The 24,086-nt window shown below is 39.9% G+C and overlaps 1 protein-coding gene and 1 long non-coding RNA gene across 5 annotated transcripts in view; one reads left to right on the plus strand and one right to left on the minus strand.

Moving 5' to 3' along the window:
- grm8b (glutamate receptor, metabotropic 8b) overlaps positions 1-24,086 on the minus strand; it is a 316,080-nt gene that overhangs the window by 192,866 nt on the left and 99,128 nt on the right. For all 3 annotated transcript variants that reach the window (XM_055008544.1, XM_055008538.1, XM_055008542.1), the window contains one exon: positions 1,494-1,710. In XM_055008544.1, coding sequence (XP_054864519.1) covers positions 1,494-1,605 — 112 coding nt within the window. In that variant the 5' untranslated portion in view covers positions 1,606-1,710. The remainder of the gene's footprint in view (positions 1-1,493; positions 1,711-24,086) is intronic.
- LOC118471449 (uncharacterized) lies at positions 12,101-18,921 on the plus strand. Of its 2 annotated transcripts, none has more exons than XR_004848763.2 (3): positions 12,101-12,184; positions 14,235-14,598; positions 14,672-18,921. It is a non-coding gene; the product is annotated as an uncharacterized LOC118471449 (long non-coding RNA). The 2 variants fall into 2 exon arrangements; XR_004848764.2 differs by having other exon boundaries at positions 14,235-14,404.

Below are 24,086 nucleotides of genomic sequence, written 5' to 3' on the forward strand. Positions count from 1 at the left end.
ATGATACAAGGAACAATTAATTAAATTGTGGGGGTGTTTCTGAGTCCCATCAATTCCCGCCGCCCACTACATAAATATGTATCTGGTATCCGTACATAATGTACACATGCATAACACATGCCTGTGCTCAGTGCGAGGTCATTTTGTTTGTGGGTACATCTATTTTAAATGGCCACATTCTATGTTGCTGTGATTTCTGATCATCATCAACTAATAAACAAATGCTGCATTTCTGACAGTGCCACATGGGGGAATGAACAGCCTTGGCGGAGCACGATGCTCTCTGAGTGCTTTTATTGTTTAATGATGTTTTCATAGATTATACTTTAGTTTCTGCCTTCATCAGGCAAAACAGGCTGTTTCGTCAAGTCTTGTTTTCAAATGACTCACTTTGGGGAAATGTTGTTCTTTCTTTCACCCCCAGAAAGAGTTGTTGCCGTACCCGAAGTTTTACAGTTGTAGGCGAAGTGCTAACTGTGTCTCCTGGAACTTGAAGGGTCTTGGAAATCCTTTTTCAAAACTGTCACTTTGATGTAATGAAATTGCTTCTTCTCTTAGTTTCTGAAACAGATAATTTAGGTTTGCTGTGTTTTCTACTCAGCTTAAATGTAAGTGTAGTTTATATTTGAATCACAGTTAATGAAAACTATGTAGTAAAGTTACTGAAGGCTTAATCAGGTTTTGTAACAGTTTGGCTGCCTGGCTACTGTATATTTACATTTTCCAACTTTACAAAGTGCAGCAAACCTCTTTGGTGTAGTATATTCAGTCAGCTGGAAGTATGAGTAACAGAACAAAGGCATTTGAAGTGCTCCAGAACATTAAAGTTGCCTTATTTATATTGAGTATAGCATCAGCAAATCCACTTCAATTAAAGATCTAAATAAAACCATATTAAATCCAAGCAGAAGAAAATAAAGATTGTGACATGCAAGGCAGAATAATGAAATAAAGTCGATATGTTATGCTAAATTGAGAGTATCAATTAGGATATCTTGTAATGCATCATCATACAAGGTCTGAGAGAGCTGCTGCAGTCACAGCCTCTCATTCACCCATAAAACACAGCAGAGCCACTGAAGCTGCACTGAACACACAAACACACACGTCTCTCTCTCACACACACACACACACACACACACACACACACACACACACACACACACACACACACATACACACACACAAACGATGATCTCCAACATACATGTGACCGCTGACTAATTTTAACACGCCTCTTACAATCTAATTAATGTTGGGGCTTGTCTGGGTGCGATAACATTTTAGTCATTGAGAGCTGGGTCTGATTACCTCACAGTGACCAGTCGAGGAGAAAACACTGTCGACTTCTAATGTAATTACATCAAGAGTCAATTACAAGACCTCTCATCCTGTTCACTCATCAACACATGCCGAGACAGTAGTACAGCAAATTTAGCAAGCAGCAGACTTTAAGATCTGTTAACAGACTGTATTTGCTTAAGGTTTCCTACCTGACTCTCTAGAGATTTGGACGAAGGCCTCGACTCCACTCTCACCATAGTTTCCCTCTGAGGCGAGTGTGGACACATAGTTCCAGCCCATGGCTGTGACAATGTCCAGCATGGCCTGAGCCTGGTAGGAGTCTGGAGGAACCACACGGGAGAAGAAGTCATAGCGAGTGTTGTCGCTGAGCTCTGGAGCTGTCGAGGCGTAGCTGATCTGAGGAATCTGTGGAGACAGAGTTAAAACCACTGGAAGTAAGTAAGTAAAGTTTATTTATATAGCACCTTTCACAGATGAAATATCACAAAGTGCTTTACAGTAAAAGAAAAAGTAAATAAGACATAAAAATACAGTAAATAAGCCCCCACGATATAAAGCCACATTGCTCATAAAATCACACACGTAAAAACACAAACGTAAAATCACACACGTAAAAACACAAACGTAAAATCACACATGTAAAATCACACACATAAAAGCCCTCGTTTAAATAAAGGACTGCTTGTATAAAAAAGTTTTAAGCTGCTTTTTAACGGAACCAGCTGAGTCTTGGCATCTTAAGGAGACGGGCAGCGCATTCCACAGTCTGGGTGCTACTGCCTGAAAGGATCGGTCACCTCTGGTCCTAAAATGTGTGCGGGGGAACAGACAACAATCTCTGACCTGATGACCTCAGTGCATGAGCCGGTGCATGAGGAAGAATAAGGTCAGAGATGTATGAGGGAGCTTGATTATGGAGAGCTCTAAAAGTAAGGACCAAAATTTTAAAATGAATTCTAAAATGAATGGGTAACCAGTGGAGGGATGCCAAGACTGGGGTGATGTGTGCTCTTTTGTGAGTGTGAGTTAAAAGCCAAGCAGCAGCATTCTGTACAGATTGAAGACGCCCAAGCTCCTTTTTATTTAAACAGGTAAAAAGGCTGTTGCAAAAATCCAACCTAGAAGAAATAAAAGCATGTATAATCATTTCTAGTTCAATTTTTGACACTAGAGCTCTGAATTTGGCAATGTTCCTGAGGTGAAAGAAACAATTCTTTGTTAGTTGCTTTGAATGGTGATTCAGAGACATTGCCGAGTCAAACATGACTCCTAAATTCCTGAGACTAGGTTGAACAAATGAGCCTAAGTCTCCAATATGCCTCTTTATTTCAGGAGCTGTTCCTTCAGGTGCAACTATTAAAATTTCTGTTTTAGCAGAATTAAGCTGCAAGTAATTGTCTGTCAACCACTGCTTGATGCTGGTCAAGCAGTCGGTTAATGAGGACAGTTTATAAAGCTCAGTAGCTTTAAAAGAACACTAAAGCTGGATGTCATCCGCATAAAAATGGTAGGAGACATCTCTGAACTGCCTGATTATGTCACCTAGAGGGAGAATATACAAGAGGAACAGAATAGGTCCTAGGACTGAGCCTTGCGATACACCACATGATAATGCCGTGGTGTCAGACATAATCTGGTTCACGCAAACACTAAAAGTTCTGTTTGACAGATACGTGGAGAACCACTTTAAAACCAAACTAGACAACCCAACCAGATCACGGAGTCTGTTGATCAGAATAGAATGATCTACAGTGTCAAAAGCAGATGACAGATCCAATAAGGCCAGGACTGTACAATTTCCTGAGTCAGCTGACATCATAATGTCACTCGAGACTTTCAGCAATGCCGTTTCAGTAGAATGTTTTTTGCTGAAACCAGACTGAAATTTGTCAAAGCTGTCATGATCTTGTAGAAAATCTGTCAGTTGCTCTGCTACAGCTTTTTCAAAAATTTTTGCCAAGAACGGAAACTTAGAGATAGGCCTATAATTCTTAGGATGCGATGGGTCCAAACTGGGCTTCTTAAGTATTGGTTCAACAACAGCATGTTTAAAAAAGCAGGGAACCACACCAGTTGAAAGAGAAATGTTAAACAATTCAACAACACAGGGGCCAATATGCTTAAAAGCTTTTTTAAGCAGAACAGTTGGGATAATGTCAGAAGGACAGGAGGGGGGCTTAATTTTTCCAAGCAGGACAGAGACATCGTGTAATGTCACAAGTTTAAAGGAGGACCACGAGTAAGGAGGAGGCGAATTACAGGCAGACAAGTAAAAAGTGGATGGAGATATGTTCTCCCGGATATCTCTGATCTTACCAACAAAGAAATTCAGAAAGTAATTGCAGTCAGTCTGAGAGAAAACAGGGATCCGGGGGGCAGGTGGGGACACTATGGAGCTAATGGTGTCAAACAAAATTTGGGGTTTTTTCTTATTCTGAGATATTAGCTGAGAAAAGAATTGCATTCTGGGATTTCTCAGCATTTTGTTTAAGGATGCCCTTAATTCCTTAAGATGCAACCTGTGAACCTCAAGTTTAGTTGACTTCCATAGATGTTCTGTCTTCCGACAGATTCTCTGAAAACTCTTGATGGGTTCATCAATCCAGGCACAATGGTTTTTTTTGGAGAGATATGACTTGACTTCACAGGTGCCACTTCGTCTAGAATGTCCAAACAGTGACTACTGAAAGCACCAATTAAGACATCTGCATCAATATGACCCCCCAGCGAGCATGGGTCAAACAATGCAGAGAACCTCTCAACAGCATCCTCATTTATAAACCGCCTTCTAACCCTCAAATTCTTGGGTAGAGCATCCAGAGGAAAGGAGAGGTCAAAGAAAACACAGCTGTGGTCACTAACAAGCACATCCTCAACATCGACATTTCCAATGCTTAATCCAAGGGAAAAAACAAGGTCCAGGATGTGTCCCTTTATGAGTGGGTTCAGAGACATGCTGAGTGAAGTTAAGAGTCAGTGATGGACAGGAGTTCAGCAGCCTGTTATATGAGACATCATTGATGTGAAGGTTAAAATCCCCAATTATTAAAATCTTCTCAAGCTTAATGATAGATGATAAAAAATCTGTAAAATCAGCAAGGAAACCACCTGCTGGACCGGGAGGGCGGTAGATTAATACACAATAAAACACATCGGACACGCCGATCTTTATCATCTGTGACTCAAAAGAAGAGGAATTTACAGAGTCAATTTCTCTGCACAAGAAACTGTCACGATATAGCCCACCACCACTGCGTGCCAAACGGGGTCTCCCAAAGACTGAACAGCCGACAGGAGAGAGCTCGTTCAGGTGAACAAACTCCCCCTCCTTTTGCCACGTTTCAGTAAGGAACGAAAAATCCAAGTTCTCTCTGGTGAAAAGCTCGCTGAAAATGAGGGATTTGTTAGCGGTGGAACGTGCGTTGCGCAAAGCGATCCGAATTGCTGGTGGCGAGCCGGTAACACGAACAGCTAATTGGAGAGGAATTGTTAGCAAACACCTGTTGCGCTCACGTAAACTCCAGCTGCGTCGAGCGGTCCGTCGGAGGCCAGAGACGTCAGGCACGAACGCTGATGACAGGTCCGCGATCCCAACAGGAAGACACCAGTACGCCGGTGACATGTCCGTAATCCCACAAGGAACACATCGGTACGCTGATGACAGGTTCGCGGTCCCACCTGGACGATGCCGGTAGGCCGATGACAGGTCCGCGGTCCCACCTGGAAGATGCCGGTAGGCCGATGACGGGTCCGCGGTCCCACCTGGAAGACGCCGGTAGGCCGATGATGGGTCCGCGGTCTCATCTGGAAGACGCCGGTACAGAGGAAGCTCCCCTCCGACAGGAGGTGGAAACAGGAGCGGCGCCCACTGCATTGTGGAGGGAAACCAACTGCAAACACCGGGTCCGGTCTCTCCAGGGATAATGATGACCCATCCAGGAAGATCTCCTTTAACTTGTCGGCAGGCTCTACAGCCCCTTCTCCTCGACCTCTTTTTGGGTTTACCGGGCTCCCGGATGGTGAACAGGAGCCGGTACTCAGCAGCCGAACCAAGCACAGGCGCTATCTTGTGGATTTTTTTGTCCCTCTGTGCGATAGGGTTGCCACCCGTCCGTTAAAATACGGAACCGTCCTTTATTTGACAATTAATTGTTGTGTCCGGTATTGACTCAATTTCAACGCAAATTGTTCCGTATTTTCATAAATGTCCCATACACGTCTGTCACACTCATCCAAACTGTATAATGAACTAAATAAAACACAGGAAATATTACAGGCAGCCAATTTCTTCTTCGTGGGACCTTTGTAGCGAGGACCCGATGCGAGGTCCAGCGGAGCAGATAGTCCTTCTCTGTGTGTCCGGTCCTGCCCGGTCCTTCGCGGGTTGCCTGGTTACACACGCTGCTGCACCAGCGCGTTTAAAAATGTCTACACCCGAAACTCCAACACATCCACAGAAGCAAAAACGTCTGCAAATGTACAGACGTGAGTGGGAAGACTGGAACCCCTGGCAATGGGTACAAGGCAAACTGTGTTTTCTGATGCTCATGGACTGGCTGAAGTAAGGCAGCATCAGGAGACCAACATGTAAGAAACATGAGAATAGAGAGGACCTAACCAGCAGGTCACAGTTTGTCATCATCTAATCGTCTCATGAAGTAGACATGGTAAGGGACATCAGTATCTGGTGGAAGATGCTTATAATCATGCTGATGTGGTCATAGACTCTACAGTATTTTAGTGACTCAATAAATGCCTAAGTTGTTCATTAATTTTTAATGCTTTATAGTTTTTAATAAACATTTATTTAATAGCCTATATATAATTAATAAATGGCCTTTCCCTATCTATAGAAAAACTCACTCAGAATTCTGATATGTTAACAGTACTAAATAAACCAACAAATACATGCATACACAGATAAATAAGTTAATACATTAACTGTGTTAAGATAAGATTTACATTTAGATGAAAGAAAAATATCTGTAGAATTTCTTTGTCCAGTATTTTGCATTCAGTTGTTTATGTTTTTGCAGATGCAGTATTGCACACTGGTTGTCATTACATTTTATTAGTGTGGTTTCACTGTTTAAAGTGATGCCACTTCTTTTCATGAAGAACCTGTGATTACAAAACAATACAAAATTCTTAGTTTCGTGTTAAAAAAGTGCTTAAAGCATTAAGTACGGCTAAGTGCTTTTTTCAAAAATATATGGCCCTCTGGGTGGTAGTGGCCCCGAGTTCAATAAAGTTGGAAAGATATTCACAGATTCAGACTTCTGACATCAATAACTCATTAGATATAGGTTGTCAAAACATAAACGATGCCTCTTTCCCATCCTTGTAAGATAGACAATGTGCGACAAGCCCAGTATTATCAAAAGTGGCTGTCTTTCAAACTGCACAAATAACACTGGTGTCTATGCGCAGCCGGCTGTGCAACCCAGTGAACAGGGACCGTCTGCAAATTGCGAAACCGCTGCAACAGTGAAGAGAGACACAAATATTCAATAACTTAACTCTTACGTACTGTAGTGTCACCAAAATCACCGCAGCCATCAACAGGTTCCTATTGTCCCTGCTGACGTCTGACGTTACGGTGAGCGTATTGCGTCACTTCCTGTTGTAGCGCTGTGTTGTGTTCTGTGACTGTTGTAGCTTATCCACTCCATCTAATTTGATATTCATTAAATCTGTGTGTAACGGTAATATTTGAATCGTAACATACACTCGTTTTCTTCACGCACCCTCTCAGTACTTAATTCTAAGTTAATCTGTTATCTCTGTCCGCTAGCCTAGCACTTAGCAGTTAGCATGGCTTCTCCCTCTTCCTCTCCTTCTCTTTCCTGCTCAGTGTGTCACATGTTTAGTTACTCCTCTGCCTCCTTTAGTGATAACGATACCTGTAATAAATGCAGTCTGTTTGTAGCTTTGGAGGCGAGGCTCTCTGAATTGGAAGCGCGGCTCCGCACCATGGAAAACACCCCGCTAGCTGTTAGCCAGGCTCCCTTAGCCGGTGCGGACCGCAATAATATAGCTGCTAGTGTAGCTTCTGCTAGCCGTCCCCTAGCAGCTCCCGAGCAGCCGGGAAGTCAGGGTAGCTGGGTGACAGTTCGTAGGAAACGTAGTCCTAAGCTCAAGCCCGCTGTCCCGGCACACCACAAACCGCTTCACGTTTCTAATCGTTTTTCCCCACTCAACGACACACCCGCTGAGAAACCAACTCTGATCATTGGCAGCTCCGTAGTCAGAAACGTGAAGCTAGCAACACCAGCGACCATAGTAAAATGCCTCCCAGGAGCCAGAGCGGGCGACATAGAAGCAAATTTGAAACTGCTGGCTAAAGATAATCGTAAATACAGTAAGATTGTTATTCATGTCGGCGGTAATGACACCCGGTTACGCCAATCGGAGGTCACCAAAGTTAGTGTGGCATCGGTGTGTAACTTTGCCAAAACCATGTCGGACTCCGTAGTTTTCTCTGGACCCCTGCCTGATCTGACAAGCGATGATATGTTTAGCCGTATGGCATCGTTTCGCCGCTGGTCGTCTACGTGGTGTACTGCAAACGACGTTGGCTTTATAGACAATTGGAGCTCTTTCTGGGGAAAACCTGGTCTGATTAGGAGAGACGGCATCCATCCCACTTTGGCTGGTGCAGCTCTCATTTCTAGAAATATGGCTGATTTTATTAGAACTCCTAAAGCATGACAACCCAGAGTTGAGACCAGGATGCAGAGTTGTAGTCTTCCACACCTCTCTGCAGTTTCCTCTCAGCTGTCACCCTCCAGTAAATCACTTAGCTTTATTGAGACTGTGTCTGTCCCCCGACCACCAAAATTCAATAAATTAAGCAAATCAAAAATAAACAAAAGACATAGTAACCATAAAAATCTAATTAAAATTAATACCACTATTTCAACTGAGCGAAGAAACAGGACAATTAAATGTGGTCTGTTAAATATTAGATCTCTCTCGTCTAAATCTCTGTTAGTAAATGATTTGATAACTGATAACCAGATTGATTTGTTCTGTTTGACTGAAACCTGGTTGCAGCAGGAAGAATATGTTAGTCTAAATGAATCAACTCCTACTAGTCATACTAACTGTCATGTTCCTCGAATCACGGGCCGAGGAGGAGGAGTGGCAGCAATTTACCTCTCTAGCTTAAAAATGAACCAGAGACCTAAACCTAGTTACAGTTCATTTGAAAATCTTACTCTCAGTCTCTCTCATCCAGATTTAAAAGCTCAGAAACCAGTTTTATTTGTTGTTGTATATCGTCCTCCTGCTCCTTACTCTGAGTTTTTATCTCAATTCTCAGACTTTTTATCTGATTTAGTGCTCAGCTCAGATAAAGTCATTATTGTGGGTGACTTCAACATTCATGTTGACATGGACAGTGACAGCCTTGCGACTGCTTTTAATTCAATATTAGACTCAATTGGGTTTTCTCAACATGTAAATAAACCAACTCATAGTTTTAATCATACCCTTGACCTCGTTCTGACTTATGGCATAGAAATCAAACAGTTAACAGTATTTCCCCAGAACCCTCTTCTTTCTGACCATTTTATGATAACATTTCAATTTACAACAATAGATTGTATAGGAGTTAAGAATAAATATCATTACAGTAGATGTCTGTCTCACAATTCGGTGACCAAATTTAAGGAAATAATACCCTCTCTATTTAGTCCAGCACCACTTACTGATATAATGGAAGGGAAATATTATAATTTTACCCCCACAGAAGTGGATTATATTGTTAATAATGCTGCAGCCTCACTGCGTACAACACTTGATAGTGTTGCACCTGTAAAAAAGAAAGTTCTGTCTCAGAGAGGACCTGCTCCTTGGTATAATTCCCAGCTGCGGACTTTAAAGCAGGCGTCCCGAAAGCTGGAAAGGAAGTGGTACTCCACTAATTTAGAGGAAGTTTATGTAGCTTGGAAAAATAGTCTAGTAATTTATAAAAAAGCTCTTCGTAATGCCAGGACAACATATTATTCATCTTTAATAGAGGAAAACAAGAACAACCCCAGGTTTCTCTTCAGCACTGTAGCCAGGCTGACAAAGAGTCAGAGCTCTGTTGAAACTTGTATTCCTTTAGCTTTGAGCAGTAACAACTTCATGAGCTTCTTTACAAATAAAATTATTACGATTAGAGAAAAAATTACTCTGGCCCTTCCTGCAAATGTCACAGATGTATCATCAAGTACAGATACTTTAGAATTGGCTGTAAGACCAGATGGATATTTAGAATTTTTCACCCCCATACATCTCTCTGAACTCATTTCAATAGTTTCTACATCCAAACCATCAACATGTCTTTTAGATCCTATCCCAACTAGACTGTTCAAGGAGGCTTTACCTTTAATTAATTCCTCAATGTTAGATCTGATTAATCTCTCTCTAGTAACAGGGTATGTACCACAGGCTTTTAAGGTTGCTGTAATCAAACCTTTACTTAAAAAGCCCACTCTAGATCCAGATGTTTTAGCCAACTATAGACCAATTTCCAACCTCCCATTTCTCTCCAAAATTCTGGAAAGAACAGTTGCAAATCAATTATGTGAACATTTACAAAGGAATAGCTTGTTTGAAGAGTTTCAGTCAGGCTTCAGAGTGCATCATAGCACAGAAACAGCTCTGGTGAAAGTTACTAATGACCTTCTCATAGCGTCAGATAATGGACTGGTCTCTATACTTATTTTATTGGACCTTAGTGCAGCATTCGATACAATCGACCACAAACTTTTATTACAGCGACTAGAACATTCTATTGGCATTAAAGGGACAGCACTGGACTGGTTTAAATCCTACTTATCAGACAGGTTCCAGTTTGTGCATGTCAACAATGACTCTTCTGAGCATACTAGGGTTAATCATGGAGTTCCTCAGGGTTCTGTCTTAGGACCAATACTGTTCACATTATACATGCTTCCCTTAGGCAACATTATTAGGAAGCACTGTATTAATTTCCATTGTTATGCTGACGACACTCAATTGTATTTATCTATGAAGCCAAATGAAACTAATCAGCTAGCTAGACTGCAAGATTGTCTTAAGGACATAAAGACCTGGATGACCTATAATTTCTTACTACTAAATTCAGACAAGACTGAAGTCATTGTATTTGGCCCCAAACATCTTAGAGAATTGCTTTCAAAGCATATAGTTACTCTGGATGGCATTACATTGGCCTCCAGTACTACTGTGAGGAACCTCGGTGTTATCTTTGACCAGGACATGTCCTTTAACTCGCACATAAAACAAATCTGTAGGACTTCCTTTTTCCACCTGAGAAATATTGTGAAAATCAGGAACATCCTGTCTCAGAGTGATGCAGAAAAACTAGTCCATGCATTTGTTACTTCTAGGCTTGACTACTGTAATTCCTTATTATCAGGTTGTCCCAATAGCTCTCTGAAACATCTACAGCTGATCCAAAACGTTGCAGCCAGAGTACTGACGGGAGTTAGCAAGAGAGATCATATTTCTCCTATATTGGTTTCTCTTCATTGGCTTCCTGTTAAATCTAGAATAGAATTCAAAATCCTTCTTCTGACATATAAAGCTCTTAACAACCAATCTCCATCATATCTTAAAGACCTGATAGTACCATATTATCCTAGCAGAACTCTTCGCTCTCAGACTGCAGGCTTACTTGTTGTTCCTAGAATCTTTAAAAGTAGAATGGGAGGCAGAGCCTTCAGTTATCAGGCACCTCTCCTGTGGAACCAGCTCCCAGTTTGGGTTCGGGAGGCGGACACCCTCTCTATTTTTAAGACCAGGTTTAAAACCTTCCTTTTCGACAAAGCTTATAGTTAGGGCTGATTGGGGGACCCTGACGGGGTGGGCTGGTGTTTTCATTTGCAAAACTGACTTCCCCTCTTGACGTCCCTTTAGTTTGCCCCTAGTTATGCTGCTATAGGCCTAGGCTGCTGGGGAACCTCTCTTGATGCACTGAGCCCTTCTCTAACTACCTATGTATTTACTATATATACCATTATTGCATTACATTCACTCTGTTTCTTTCTGTGTCCTTTCTCCGAGTGTCCCTGGTCCCAGAGCTGGATGCTGGATGCTTCAGATGTGTGGCTGTGTTTTATGGTCCTTGTGTCCCACCCCCCACCTCTCTATCTCTACCCCTCTATCTGTATCCCTCTATCTCTACCTCTACCCCTCTATCTCTACCTTTCTACCTCTTCTGTCCCTCTCAACCCGCCCGGCCAGCAGGCAGATGGGTCCCCCCACATTAGAGCCGGGTTCTGCTCGAGGTTTTTTTTTCCCTGTTAAAAGGGTGTTTTCCTTGCCACTGTCGCCTTTTGGCTTGCTCTGGGGGTCAGGCATATGGGTTCTGTAAAGCGTCTCGAGACAATTTGACTGTAATTGGCGCTATATAAATAAAATTGAATTGAATTGAATTGAATTGAATTGACACCAATGTTATTCCTGCAGCTTGAAAGACAGCCACTTTTGATAAAACTGGACTTGTAGCACATTATCTAATTTCACTGAACTGTGGCCCCTGAGAAGCTGTGGTGGCCGTCCTTTATTTTCATTTCTGAAAGGTTGCAACCCTACTGTGCGACCACCGGTACAACAGTCATGCTATTCTTCAAGATGTCACTAAATCAGTGTCATTCAGAGTAACTAATAGTATTTTAACATTGTTCTGCCCTTAATTTTGTGTAATTTAAGTGCTTTATGTTAACGTAGTCTGAGTCTATTCAGCGGACTCTTTTATTTTGAAAGTCAGTATTTGGACATGTGACAGGAAGTCAGCCATATTGTTTAGTTCTCTGTAAGCTACATGTGAAGAAGTACGTCCACTGCCATCTGCTTTGTGTTTACGCCATCGACACCACCGTCTGTAAGTTTTGCTTCAATATTTAGGAATAGAATTTTGTTCAAGCCTTATTTGCGGGGAATGTTTACTATAATGTGAATTTTGATTACTTTAATATGCCAATAGGTTTTATGTTGTTTTACTGGAATACCGACATGTGATATGTGCATTTTTTTTGTGTATTTAGCCCTTGCTAGTGATGCTATGCTAATAGTAGCTATTTTATTTTTGTTTTATAGTTTTACTCCATGTTGAAACGTTTACGTGATTCATCAAAACAAAGTGGAGCTAAGGAAGCTACATCCTGACACGTATTAAATCAAGGGGAGTTAGGCTTACTGTTAAATTGTGTTAGACACACACAAGGAGAGCAGGAAAAACATCTTATTGCTCAAAATCATTTTTGCAAATTTGAAGACAGATTCCTCCAGTCAATAGCAACACTAGTACTCCAACAACAAGTTCAGGTTGACAGCGCAGGCAGTGACTTTTCTCAGTGTCACACTAATGTATCATACCTATAAGATGTTTATGATCCATGAAGAAAACATTAATACTGTCCAGTCTTGTCCAGCAGAGTGTTTTAGACACATCTGCTCTGCCTTTTTTAAATTGCACATTACCAGCATTTAATGTAACACAAAATGGAAATCCGACTGTCAATATAGGTGAGGCATAAAAGTGCTGATTTTAAACGGTGATCCCATCAGGTTGATAAAACGTACATAGTGAGCTTTAGAGGTGCTGATAGATGGAGGGAATCTGGCTGTTTCCCCATTTCCAGTCTAAGCAAAAGTTAACCAGCTATGGACACCTAACTTTCAGCCAGAAAGCAAGTGTTTGCCAAAATGTCAAACTAATCCTCTATAATATTGTCAAACAGGCTTTGTACAACTATACAGTAAATATTACACATGAAATTTGTTTTTATTGAACAATTTCAGACTCTGTCCTTTAGCACATTCAATATGATAAAATATAATGGCTAAAACATTAATATCAAAGTCTGGACTTTAATTTGTGCAGGTTTACTTAAAAATACAAAGGGTTGTGTGGCAGATGCAGCTCTTTTAATAAAAAGAAGATAAACTGCATACAGGCCAGAAATAATTGGACATTTGACAGCTAAATGTTTCGTGGATAGCTGTCTGTTGTTCACAGTTAAAAGAGAACACGTGGCTCACATTTGATTGAGAATTATTTAGGTTGACATGGAGATGGAAATGTCTGTCAACATGAGGAGTAAAGACGTGACCATTTGAGTGAAGCATATGATAATGAAGCTCAAAACAAAGCAAATATCTATCAACATATATATATCAAAGGTTGAAAGCTGAATTCATTCTGAAAAAGCAGGTAATCACAGGATAAAATGGAAAATGACTTGGAAACATGGGATTTTAGATGAGCAAAAAATCCACTGCTTATTGACGGAAGCTCTCTTTATTACTGCTCTGAAAGTCAATAATGAACTTCAAGATGTAGAAAAACGTGTCTTATTTAATGTTCAATGACCAGAACCTCAGAGGATTCACCACAAGATGCAAACCCCCGGGAAAGCTCAGAAACAGAAACTGCAAATTGCATTTCACAAAAACATCCAAAAACAAACTGGAAGCTGTTTAACAAAAGTCTATGAACTGATGGACAAAAAAAAAAAAGAATCTCCATAAAGATGATAGAAAGAACAAAGTGTGGAGGAAAAGCAGCACCATATTTCTCAGGCCACTGGAACTTACAAACTGAAAGTAATGGATCATTTCACTGCTGATGGAAACAACAGGGTGAATGCAGAGGTGCACAGGAGCTCACATTTAGACAAATGGATCAAAACTCATTGGATGACATTTCATCATTCAGCAGGACAACAACCCTAAACATACAGCCAAAGAAGCCAAAGATCTTTTCAGGGTGAAGAGGTGGAATATTAATGCAGTGGACAAACTTACACACTAAAATCCATCCATAGCTGTTATTATTAGGGCTGGGATTTAAATGCCTTAACTTCAATTAATTAATTACAGAAAAAATAACGTGTTAAAAAAAATAACAAATTTACTCGCACCTTTCTTAGGCCCCCTAATTTGTGTGTTAAACCGGTGACACTGATGGACGCTCCAGCCCAGTAGGTGGCGGTAATGAACCCAAAGTCTGTTTGCCAGTCATGAAGAAGATGCACAGGACTCACTGAGGGATGTCAGTGCCCAAGAAAGTTTGTGTCACGCCCTCCACTTCAGCTGCCAGGTAGTGTGAAATTCCCCTCCTCCCTCCTCTCTTCCTCTCCTAGGTGAGCGCGGCGTGTGACATGTGGACAGGTGCTGCCAATCATAATCAGAAGAGTTGGCAGGTGAGCAGGTGGGAGAGATCACCACATTACCTCCTTTTCCCAAAAAAGCCAGACGCTGCGACAACTCGTCGCCTGATCGTGAACTACTCCAGTTAGTATTGGCCCTGGTTCTGTCTAGCCCTGTTTGTTACTGCTCGCGCTCACTAGTTCCCTCTCTTTTCCAGGTTGGATTCCTGTTTTCTCTCCCTTTCTTACTTGGATCTCCCTAGATCACCACAGACTTCGGTCAGCCACCACGGCACCAGCCAAGAAGACAACCTCTGTTAGTCCTCACGCCAACCTCTGCAGCACTTGTCTGGACTCTGATCAACGTACCAGACCACATGCCACCTCACCCGCTCTGTCCTCCCGTCACCACTTCTCAGCCTCGGACAGTTAAGTTCCCTGCCCACTCAATGAGCCTGTTCAATTTTGTGTATTCCTGTTCCTAGAGTGCCTAGTTACTTTCTGTGTTTCCAGCGTTTGTGGTACTTTTGCGTTTGTTAATCTTGTACCCATTGTTTAGGTCGCTTTCCTGCCTTGGAAGTACTAAGTTTGGATCAGTTTTGCTAATCTGTTCTTGAGGATTGAGTCTGGTTAGAGTTAACCTCTGGTCCTTCAGGGAGCCCTGTTCTGTTCTAGCGCTCAGTATTTTACCATCCTGTTTTGGGGGCTTCTCGTATGTCATACCCTGTTGTAGTTTTTGTGTATTCTGTAATAAATAAGTGTGTACTCCAAGCACCAGTCTGTGACATCTCTGTTGCTCTGTATCTGAGTGTCTGTCTTCAGTATCGTAACAGTTTGGTGAACAATGAAGGAAGACAAGGACGCACTGAGCTTGTTGGGCGGAAAGTTTTCTTTTAAAAATCTTCCTGATGGCACCTGGATAAAAGTGTGGTTGTGTGCAAATTGTGCAACAAAGAATTTTCATATCACCGCAGCACTTCGCAATATCTACTTTATGCAAATGAGCTCCAGAGAGATGCGTCGCAACACAGCTCGAAATGTGCGGCAACGTAACCAACATGCAACGCAGTGCATTTCACATAGACAATGAATGGGATGCGAGAAATTGATCGATCCTGTGGACACATACCTTGTTAGCTATGATAATCTTGGTAATGGCAAATGGTGTAGCCAGCCCACAATAGACAACCTTTCAAGACAGTTACAGTACAAAAAGTCTTCAAATATAATTGCTATAATTGCACTTTAAGTTTGCAGTAATCTGTGAATGTAGTAGACAGATGAAAAATGCACAGATAAATGTAAAAGAGACAAATATTTTTGTTGGTTAGTTTCACGTATATGTCTATTTATTGAGTCAGTCAACCAAAATTTATTTGAATTGAAAAACTTTGCTTATTGTGTCAAATATTACTATTTGAAAAAAATTCGAGTAATCGCAATAAATTAATTACAAACCTCTAATTAATTAGAAGCATTTTTTAAAATTGCGTCCCACGATTACATCTCATGGTTGACAATCACCGTGTATAAATGACACATAACTTTGCTTGATTTATTATAGGAATGTTTGTTTGATTCTCCTCTTTTGGAAACAAGTAGTTGAAAGTATTGTGGAGTGGTTGTGTCTGCTATTGTCAGAATCTGACCTGCCGTGCTGACTAGTGACTTGCACTGGAGGCTTTATTGCTGCTTCAAGAACTGTTCTCCTTCATTGATCAAAAGCCCAACAAGAGCCAGACAAAACTAAAGTTTGTTAAATGCTTAACCTTAATCTGAGGTGCAGTTCACCTCCTGAAAACTGAAAAACAAAGGTCAGAATGGAGATGGAGATTCACAACAAGCTGGAGGTGTTTACAGTGAAGGTTGGAGAACTTCTCCAAAGAAGATATAGTTTGCTGTCTTTGTGTTGAAGACTTCAGGCAGTCAACTTTCATAGAACAGTTACTATGATGATTTTGTTTGAGTTCATGTGTATTCATCTGATTTCTTATTAACACCTAAACTTTGGGAGACTGCAGTGGCTGGGTGGTTAGCACTTGCACCTTGCAGCTAGAAGATCCCTGGTTTGTGCCCTGGCGTTCCTGGAATTGTCCCTTCCTTGGTTCAGGCTGTCTGTCATCTCACACACACTACATGAGAACAGGATGAAAAAAACAGCATTCTAGCTTAGGCTTTTTAAAAGGTGTCCACATTCTCCTGCAAACATCCCACAGTTCGTTTGTTGAGATTTAAACAGATTGAACGTTAAATCTTGACCCTCTTTAGTTTCCTGTTGTCCACTTTCTTGTCACTTTTGAGTTAGCGAGCTGTGCTGTGTGAATTAGAGATGGATCAGGTCATAGATCCTGAAGCAAGGAGGCCGACAGGCCTGTCGGGGCTGGATAATGGTCCTTTAGAGAAGGATTGAAGGGCTGATTGATTTCACTTCAGTCAGAGGCTGGCGTGTTAGGCTGAGCGCCGCCAGACACTTCATCAGGATTCACAGAGGAAAAAGAGGAAGGATGAAGATGGGAGGTTGAGGGCCTGACAGCAATACAAATGTCACTCAGCCTGACTTGCTCAGTGACAGAAAGCAAATTAAAGGCCTGTACTGTAAATACAAATCTGTCTAAGAGCTGACACTATCAGCACGCTGCAGCTTTAACACATCAGAGAGGCTGAAGTTTATTTCCTCCACAACTTGATACAAAAAACTTGTCTGAAGGTCTGATGCGAGAGACTTTAAACATTTCCTTCTCTATTCATCTGATGGCTGGAGGTACTGGCTACTTTAGTGATTTAAATTTTAATGTGACATGAGTTAAATGACCCACAATTGTTAACTAAAACTCTGAAAAACAGCCTCTTAGCTCAAAAACACAATAACTTTGAGATATTTCAAATATTTTGAGAGATTTTTTTTAGCATCATCTGAATATAGTCATATTTCAGACCTTTAACAAAATAATTTTTGTGTAGGCACTAAGCATCAGATTAAAATTTTAAATCAATTGTTATACATGCCCACACAGAAGAAAGTGGAAGCAGAAACATTTTTCATTCCTTTACCACTGCTATTTGAAAAGCTCTTTACGTAATATCTACTTTCCAGAATTATTTAAAATATCTAAGTTATTACTAATCAAATAAGCATCAAATAATTAGCCAAATGTCAAAATGTCCTTCATCCTTTTAACATATACTTTCAGTTCATTATGATGCAGTAAAGAGCATATGTAAGCAAAAAGCTTGAATCATGTTTTACTGTTCTGCAGAGGAGAAAAAGAATCTATAATTATGAGAATATGATAATACAACAAATGTTTAAGATGGACATCAATCATAGCTGTTAGGAAAGTCAGGAGTTTGTGGCACTTCCTGGTGTAATTATATGGATATGAGTATTCTGGAAAATGACATTAAAATCAGAAGATTTCATTTGTGTGAAGCGATGTAAGCTTTTGGGTCATTCCAGAATTCAAGGACATTTTACGTCCTACCCATCTGTAGCGTAACCACTAAACTAGTTACGTTTGCACTCGTTAATAAAGGGGCACCATCCTCAGTTTGTCTGAAGAAGTTATTAATTTAAACAAAATCTCAAGGAGACTCTGATTAAAATTAAGTTGATCAGTCTGATGTCTGAAAGTCTAGAATTCTGATTAAATTGACCTCAGTTCCCACACAAAGAAATGCACGAGACCGTGAATTGGTCTAAATGAAAAACATTTATTAACTATTCTACTAAGACAATACAGGTGAGCTATATACAGTGAGAAATGTGATGTGGGTGGGCGTACGTGCATACGTGTGTACGTGTGTGTGTGTGTGTGTGTTGAATGTGTGGAATCAAATTAACATATTAAAGGAGGAGAACTATGGTGAAAGGAGGCCAGATAGCAGACGATTTAACACACTGAATTGGTAATTTGGACTACGATCAATACACTAAAGAGTGGCTAAATTTAAATCAAGTTATTGATTTCAACCCAAATCAGGAACAGATAAAGATTAGCGTTTTCCTACATTTGTGTAGCGCTGTGCAGGTTGGAGCCACCGTTTGGCTGGAACCCAGTGGAAGGCCGGAAACATCCTCACGATGCACCCAGGCTTTCTCTTCCCGAAGCGTTGTGTGGTCGCTAGGCAACAAGTTCTGCCGTTGGAGTTCTCAGCGCAGTCTTTCAGGGTTGAATGAAAAATAATTTGTTTAACAGTGGCTCTCATTCTGTTTTCAGTTGGCGAAAGAACGGAGATGAGGCATCAGAGCAGCTGCATAAAAGAAGTGTTCAGGACGAGGGGAAGAAGTAGGTGCGGAGGAGAAAAGAAGAGCCGGATGAAAGGCGTTGTCCGGCCTTTTATCGTGAAACATAGCTTTGGGCATGGAAAGGAATTTCTCGTGACTTTTAGTAATCTGATTACTCTCTTTTTGTTCTCAGACGGAGGGAAAACGGCATTTGTTAAACCAAATTAAAACATATACGCGCAAGCACGATCTGTCCGTCTCTCACTATGATCCATCAATAGAACATAAGCAAAAATCGAGATTATACATTTTAACAAATATGTGAGCTACCTTATACATACAAACTACATATCAAATGTGCTTTAGAAATTAAAAAAATATGTTATTGTGAGGATATGTGTTACATTTCATGTGTATGGTTATGAATGATGCCAACTTCACATTTTACACTCTTAATTGATGATGATACACTGGTTATTAAGGGTTTTATCCCGACATCGCCGTGTCCTCAGATGTCGCTAAGTGGCACTGTGGGTCCATGGAAGAAATAGGATTATTTCAGTAAAATCTTAACTTCGTCCCCCTATCACCTACAGATGTGAAGTTTGGATATGTGATAAAGGCATTCCTTACTGTGATTTTGGTAAGCATGAAAACATAAAAAAGATGTCAGAAAACAGTTATTGAGTCCATGTATGTTTCAATGTAAAAATGTGTGTCCCAGACCAAGGCATGTGGCACAAGTTTTATGGCTTGTCTTATCAGATGTCCTCCCTGCAGAGGAGGCTAGGGGTGCTTACATTTCTAAGAGGGGTTGAACATGAATAGAGTGTTGATCAAGAACATTCACAGCTGTATGAGAGTCATTGTGTCTTTGAAGTTGTGTTCCTCCAAAATGTTAATGTCCTGTAAGAAGCTTCATCCGTCACACAGGAGGTCTGAGATTCACACTTAGGCATCAAAAGAAACAAATATTGCAGGTTTCTCCACAAAACTGTGGATGGTGAGAGGAAATCACAGCGGTCCTGTCATAATTCACCTTTCACTAATGGAGTCTCTTTCCTGGGAAAGAGAAGGTTTCTGGTTCTATCGTCCAAGATGGCAGCTTTATGTGGGCTCTAAGTCCACAGCCTAAACCAAAAAGGATTTGTTATCTGGTTTCACCTCTTCCCTTTGCATTCCAAAGAAGCCAAACTGTGTCTGCTACACATCCAATTCCAAATAATCCATGTAAAAAATAGTAAAACATGCAGTTGTTGTGAAAATGTACACTATAAGAAATTTCCCTGTAAATTTACATTAAAGAGCTGGCAGCAAAAGTTCTCAAGCAGGGCAGTTATTCTACAGTAAACCTACCATAGTCTACAACAACAGTTTATCACTGTAAAAAATATTACAGTATTATGCTGTTTATGCTTACAGTATATTACTGTCAGTATTTTGGTGCCATTATACTGTTATTTTACTGTTTGTACTGTAATCTTCATAAACAGCTTATTACTATAAAATTGATATCAGAGAATGTGATGATAGAAAGTGATAACATTGCTAAAAACTAATGATTTAAAAATGCCACATCTCAAAATGAAAGCTCCAGGAAATAGCCTAGCATAGAAATGGCTCAGACAAGAGATGACTTTTCAACAGTAAGCTTTTATTAAAGCCAACTCTGCATCAAACATATTTCAAAAACTGACTTATTAAACCCATTAAATTTTAGTAACATACAATCATTTCCTCATGCTGAACAGGTTCTCATTCTGCGTGTTCTAGTTCTGGTACCCTGAGTTTGGTTTCCATTTTTCCTGAACTGTAACAAAAGATACCTATATATCATTTTAAATATTTAACTACGGCATTGAACACATTCAGCAGCTAACAAATTTCAAGTAATTCAAGTCTCGTAAAATAAAATCTATAAAAATAATGAATGATGTTTAACAGGTTGTCAACAATCTGTTTAAAAATTGCATATCACGTTTCAGGTACCCTGCCTTCAGAATCAGTCTTTCATAACTCTTGATCATGTTCAACAAACACCAAGTCATGGAACAAACCTGGAACTTTAAAACTGAGACACCTAGACTGAAGTATTTTATACTGAACCAAGCACCAAGCTTTTGCTTTGTGAAAGTGAGGTTCTGTGTGGAGAGGTGTTGTGGGTTTACATGAAGTCCCACTCAGAGTCCATGAGTCTTTTTATAAGGGTGCTAGATGGGGAATTTACAGTAGATGCCTTTTTCTGGAGAAGCTTCCCCGACCTCTTGGACATCACCTTCTCCTGGCTTTGTTCCCCTCTCAGGGTTGATACCAAGAAAGCGCCTACAACGAAATGACAAAGAAAGAATATATTAGGTGTGGTAGGCAAAGATCCCTTAAACTTAATATGGATCTGTCACATTCATCCCAAAAAAAACCAAAAAAAAACCCCAGGAAACTCAATTAAGGAAAACAGAGGCTTCCACTTATAACAGTTATTTAGTTCAGTACACATTTAAATCAAATTTTTGCAGCCATTTGCATAACACGCAAATTTACCTTTCCTAAGTGGAGAGTAAAGCAACATGACACATCCTAGAAACCTTTTTTAAAACTTGAAATTACCCAAATGGTCGAATGCAGACAAGTACATGTGGAGATTTGATAACAGATCACTGGAGCATCACATTGAATATTTGATCGAAAATTACACAAAAGACAGAGATAGCTAACTTAACCTAGTCAGATTTGGTTGCTTAGAAATTCATTTTCCTGGTCTGGTTTAAAAGAAAGACCCAAAGTTTTGGCCACTCTGCAGCCAAAGGGGAATATGCTAGCTAGCAAGCTAATAGTGTGGAAAACATTAGCATTCATGCTAGCGACTTGTGGCCAACATCAAGCAGTAACTAACTTGGCTATGTTTATGTTACTGTCAAAGAATAAAACATAAAATAGAGTAATAGAATTAAAAGTAAGTCTGTGTTACGTTCTGTGGTAGGCTGACTTTTAAAAAAATCACGGTTACCTTGTTAAGTGAACCACCGGAGCAGGATGGATCAGCTACAGGTGGTCCATGCAGGCTTGAGCCAAAGTCGTCGTCCTCAATTCTCCCTTTTCTCCTAATTCTTCCTCAGTAATGAGTAAAATCACTGATACAAAATATTTTAAACCTATTTCGTCACTTCTTTGTGTTGACTGTTTGCTAAATGCGGCAATGTGCAGGAAGATTTGCCGAGATGAGTAACGGTCAGACTGCACCATAGACTGTACTGCACCAACAGTCACACTCAAATCACCCCAAACCAGAAAAATACTGTAATGTGCTGTAAGATTGTATGGTAGCTTGGTGTTATTTTTTCTTTAAAAACACATGCATTTACAGTATTCAGCTGTATTTACAAGGAACGGTATATTACTGTACAAAATATGTTGTATTTTTACACCAATTTGTTACAGTGTACTTTTCGTGAGACCAAATCTAAAAAAAAACTATAGGAGAAAAGAATGTTTGAAAATATTTTTAAAAATATCAAGTCTGGAGTTCCCCCCAAAATGCCATTTTTCTCCTGTCCCACCCCTCTGATGACCAAATTGAATCTCAAATGAAACAGTTAAAACGAAACTTAAATCTCCTTTTTTTGATATATTTTTTTCATTGATTGTAATTGTGGGGGAAAAAATTGAATCAACATAATATTTTGTATAATAGCAATATTAGCAACATAATATATTTTATTTTATATTTGATTTTAGGACATTTGGGCTTCAAAATTTTTGAAAAAGAAACTCTCTTTTACAATTTTCTTCTCCACATTGATCAATAATAAGTAATAAACTATCAAAGGCTCAGCTTACACATCAATGGTACCATTTTTATTCCATGTTTTGTTGTTAGCTAACCCTACTCTAGTCACGTCTATGCTAATCCATGCTAATATTAGCTTTTTCTCAGGAGTACAAGGTAGATATTTAGCTAGCTGTTACTGCTGACCAAGAGGACAAACCTACTGATGTAAAAAAGTAAAGAAAAAAGTCAAAAGAATTTGTCTTATCCTGATATTATCCATAAAAGGGTTGCATAAGGTAGAATGAGACATTCAATCAAGGCTGACAATGTTATGAACATATGAAAATTAGAAGAGAGGACATAGGTTTGCTCTACCCATTCTTTTGGGAACCTGTTTGATGGTACTAATTCCAGAATATCATGTGATTCACTGTGTTCTTCTTCTTCTACCAGTTAAAAAGGTCATGCTAACAGAGTTGTGGTGCATGTTGTGCGCCTCATGTTCCACGCATAATAATTACTTTTTAAACCCGTCATGTGAATTTTCCGCTTTTAAGCATTCTTCGACTCCTAAGGGTTAAAATATTATGTTGATTTTAAAAAATTCCCACAATTACAAGATACATAAATGAAAAAAATAATACCAAAAAAAAGGAAATGTAAATTTCATTTTAACCATTTTATTTGAGATTCAATTTGGTCATCAGGGGGATGGCACAATAGAATAATCGCATTTTTGGGGCAACTCCAGACTTATTTGGCTTTTTAAAAAATATTTTAAAACATTCTTTTCTCCTAGTTTTTTTTTGTTTTTTGTTTTTTGTTTTGGTCTCAGGACAAGTAAAAATACACAACTACATGTTTTAGTATTTTGTACATTGATTATTTAAAATTTGATGGGTTTGACATAAAATGTCCTCCAATTCTAGAATGACCCTTATGTTGCTCAAGCATGTGTCAAGAACATGTGAAATGTTTACAGTTAATCCAGACTAACCAGGGGTTTACTCCTGACTGAGCGTGTCTGAAAGGCCTACACAGAAAAAAACTGTTGTCACTAATGCTTAGTTCATAGGAAAACTGACAGAAATTATTGTAGTGATGACAAAAATGATGCAGTAGCGATGTTGTTTGTGAAATGACAGACTTTCTGTAGTCACAGAGAGTTCAAAATGTGTTATTAAATATATTACACTGACTTACTGAGAAAAATCTCACATGCCCTGCTGTTGGATTTTCAAGGAGTTCCTGTCACGACTGAAAGACTTCATTGTTAATTAGCAGCCTATTTGGCAACCCTGCTGATCAGCTCCCAGCTATTCTCGTAGCAAGAAATCACCAACTAAAAAAAAACATCACCGTGTGGCAGCGCTGAGGGTATTTTGGTAAATTATTTTATCCATGAAAATAAAACAACTGTGGGCTTTTAATGTACTGTCATGTTCCACACAAGTCTTCTATTGTGATAAAAGGGCTGAGGCTGAAAACTACAAACTTAAAAGAAAAATAACTGTCCTATCTTATTTGTTGTTTTTTTTTGGGCCTTTTTTGCCTTTAGTGTAGAGGACAGTAGAGAGAGAAACAGAAAATGTTGTGAGAAGAGTGGGGTAAAGACATGCAGTAAATGACCATAGGTCAAACT

Source organism: Amphiprion ocellaris, chromosome 3, assembly GCF_022539595.1.
Source record: "Amphiprion ocellaris isolate individual 3 ecotype Okinawa chromosome 3, ASM2253959v1, whole genome shotgun sequence".
Taxonomy (NCBI): Eukaryota; Metazoa; Chordata; class Actinopteri; family Pomacentridae; genus Amphiprion; species Amphiprion ocellaris.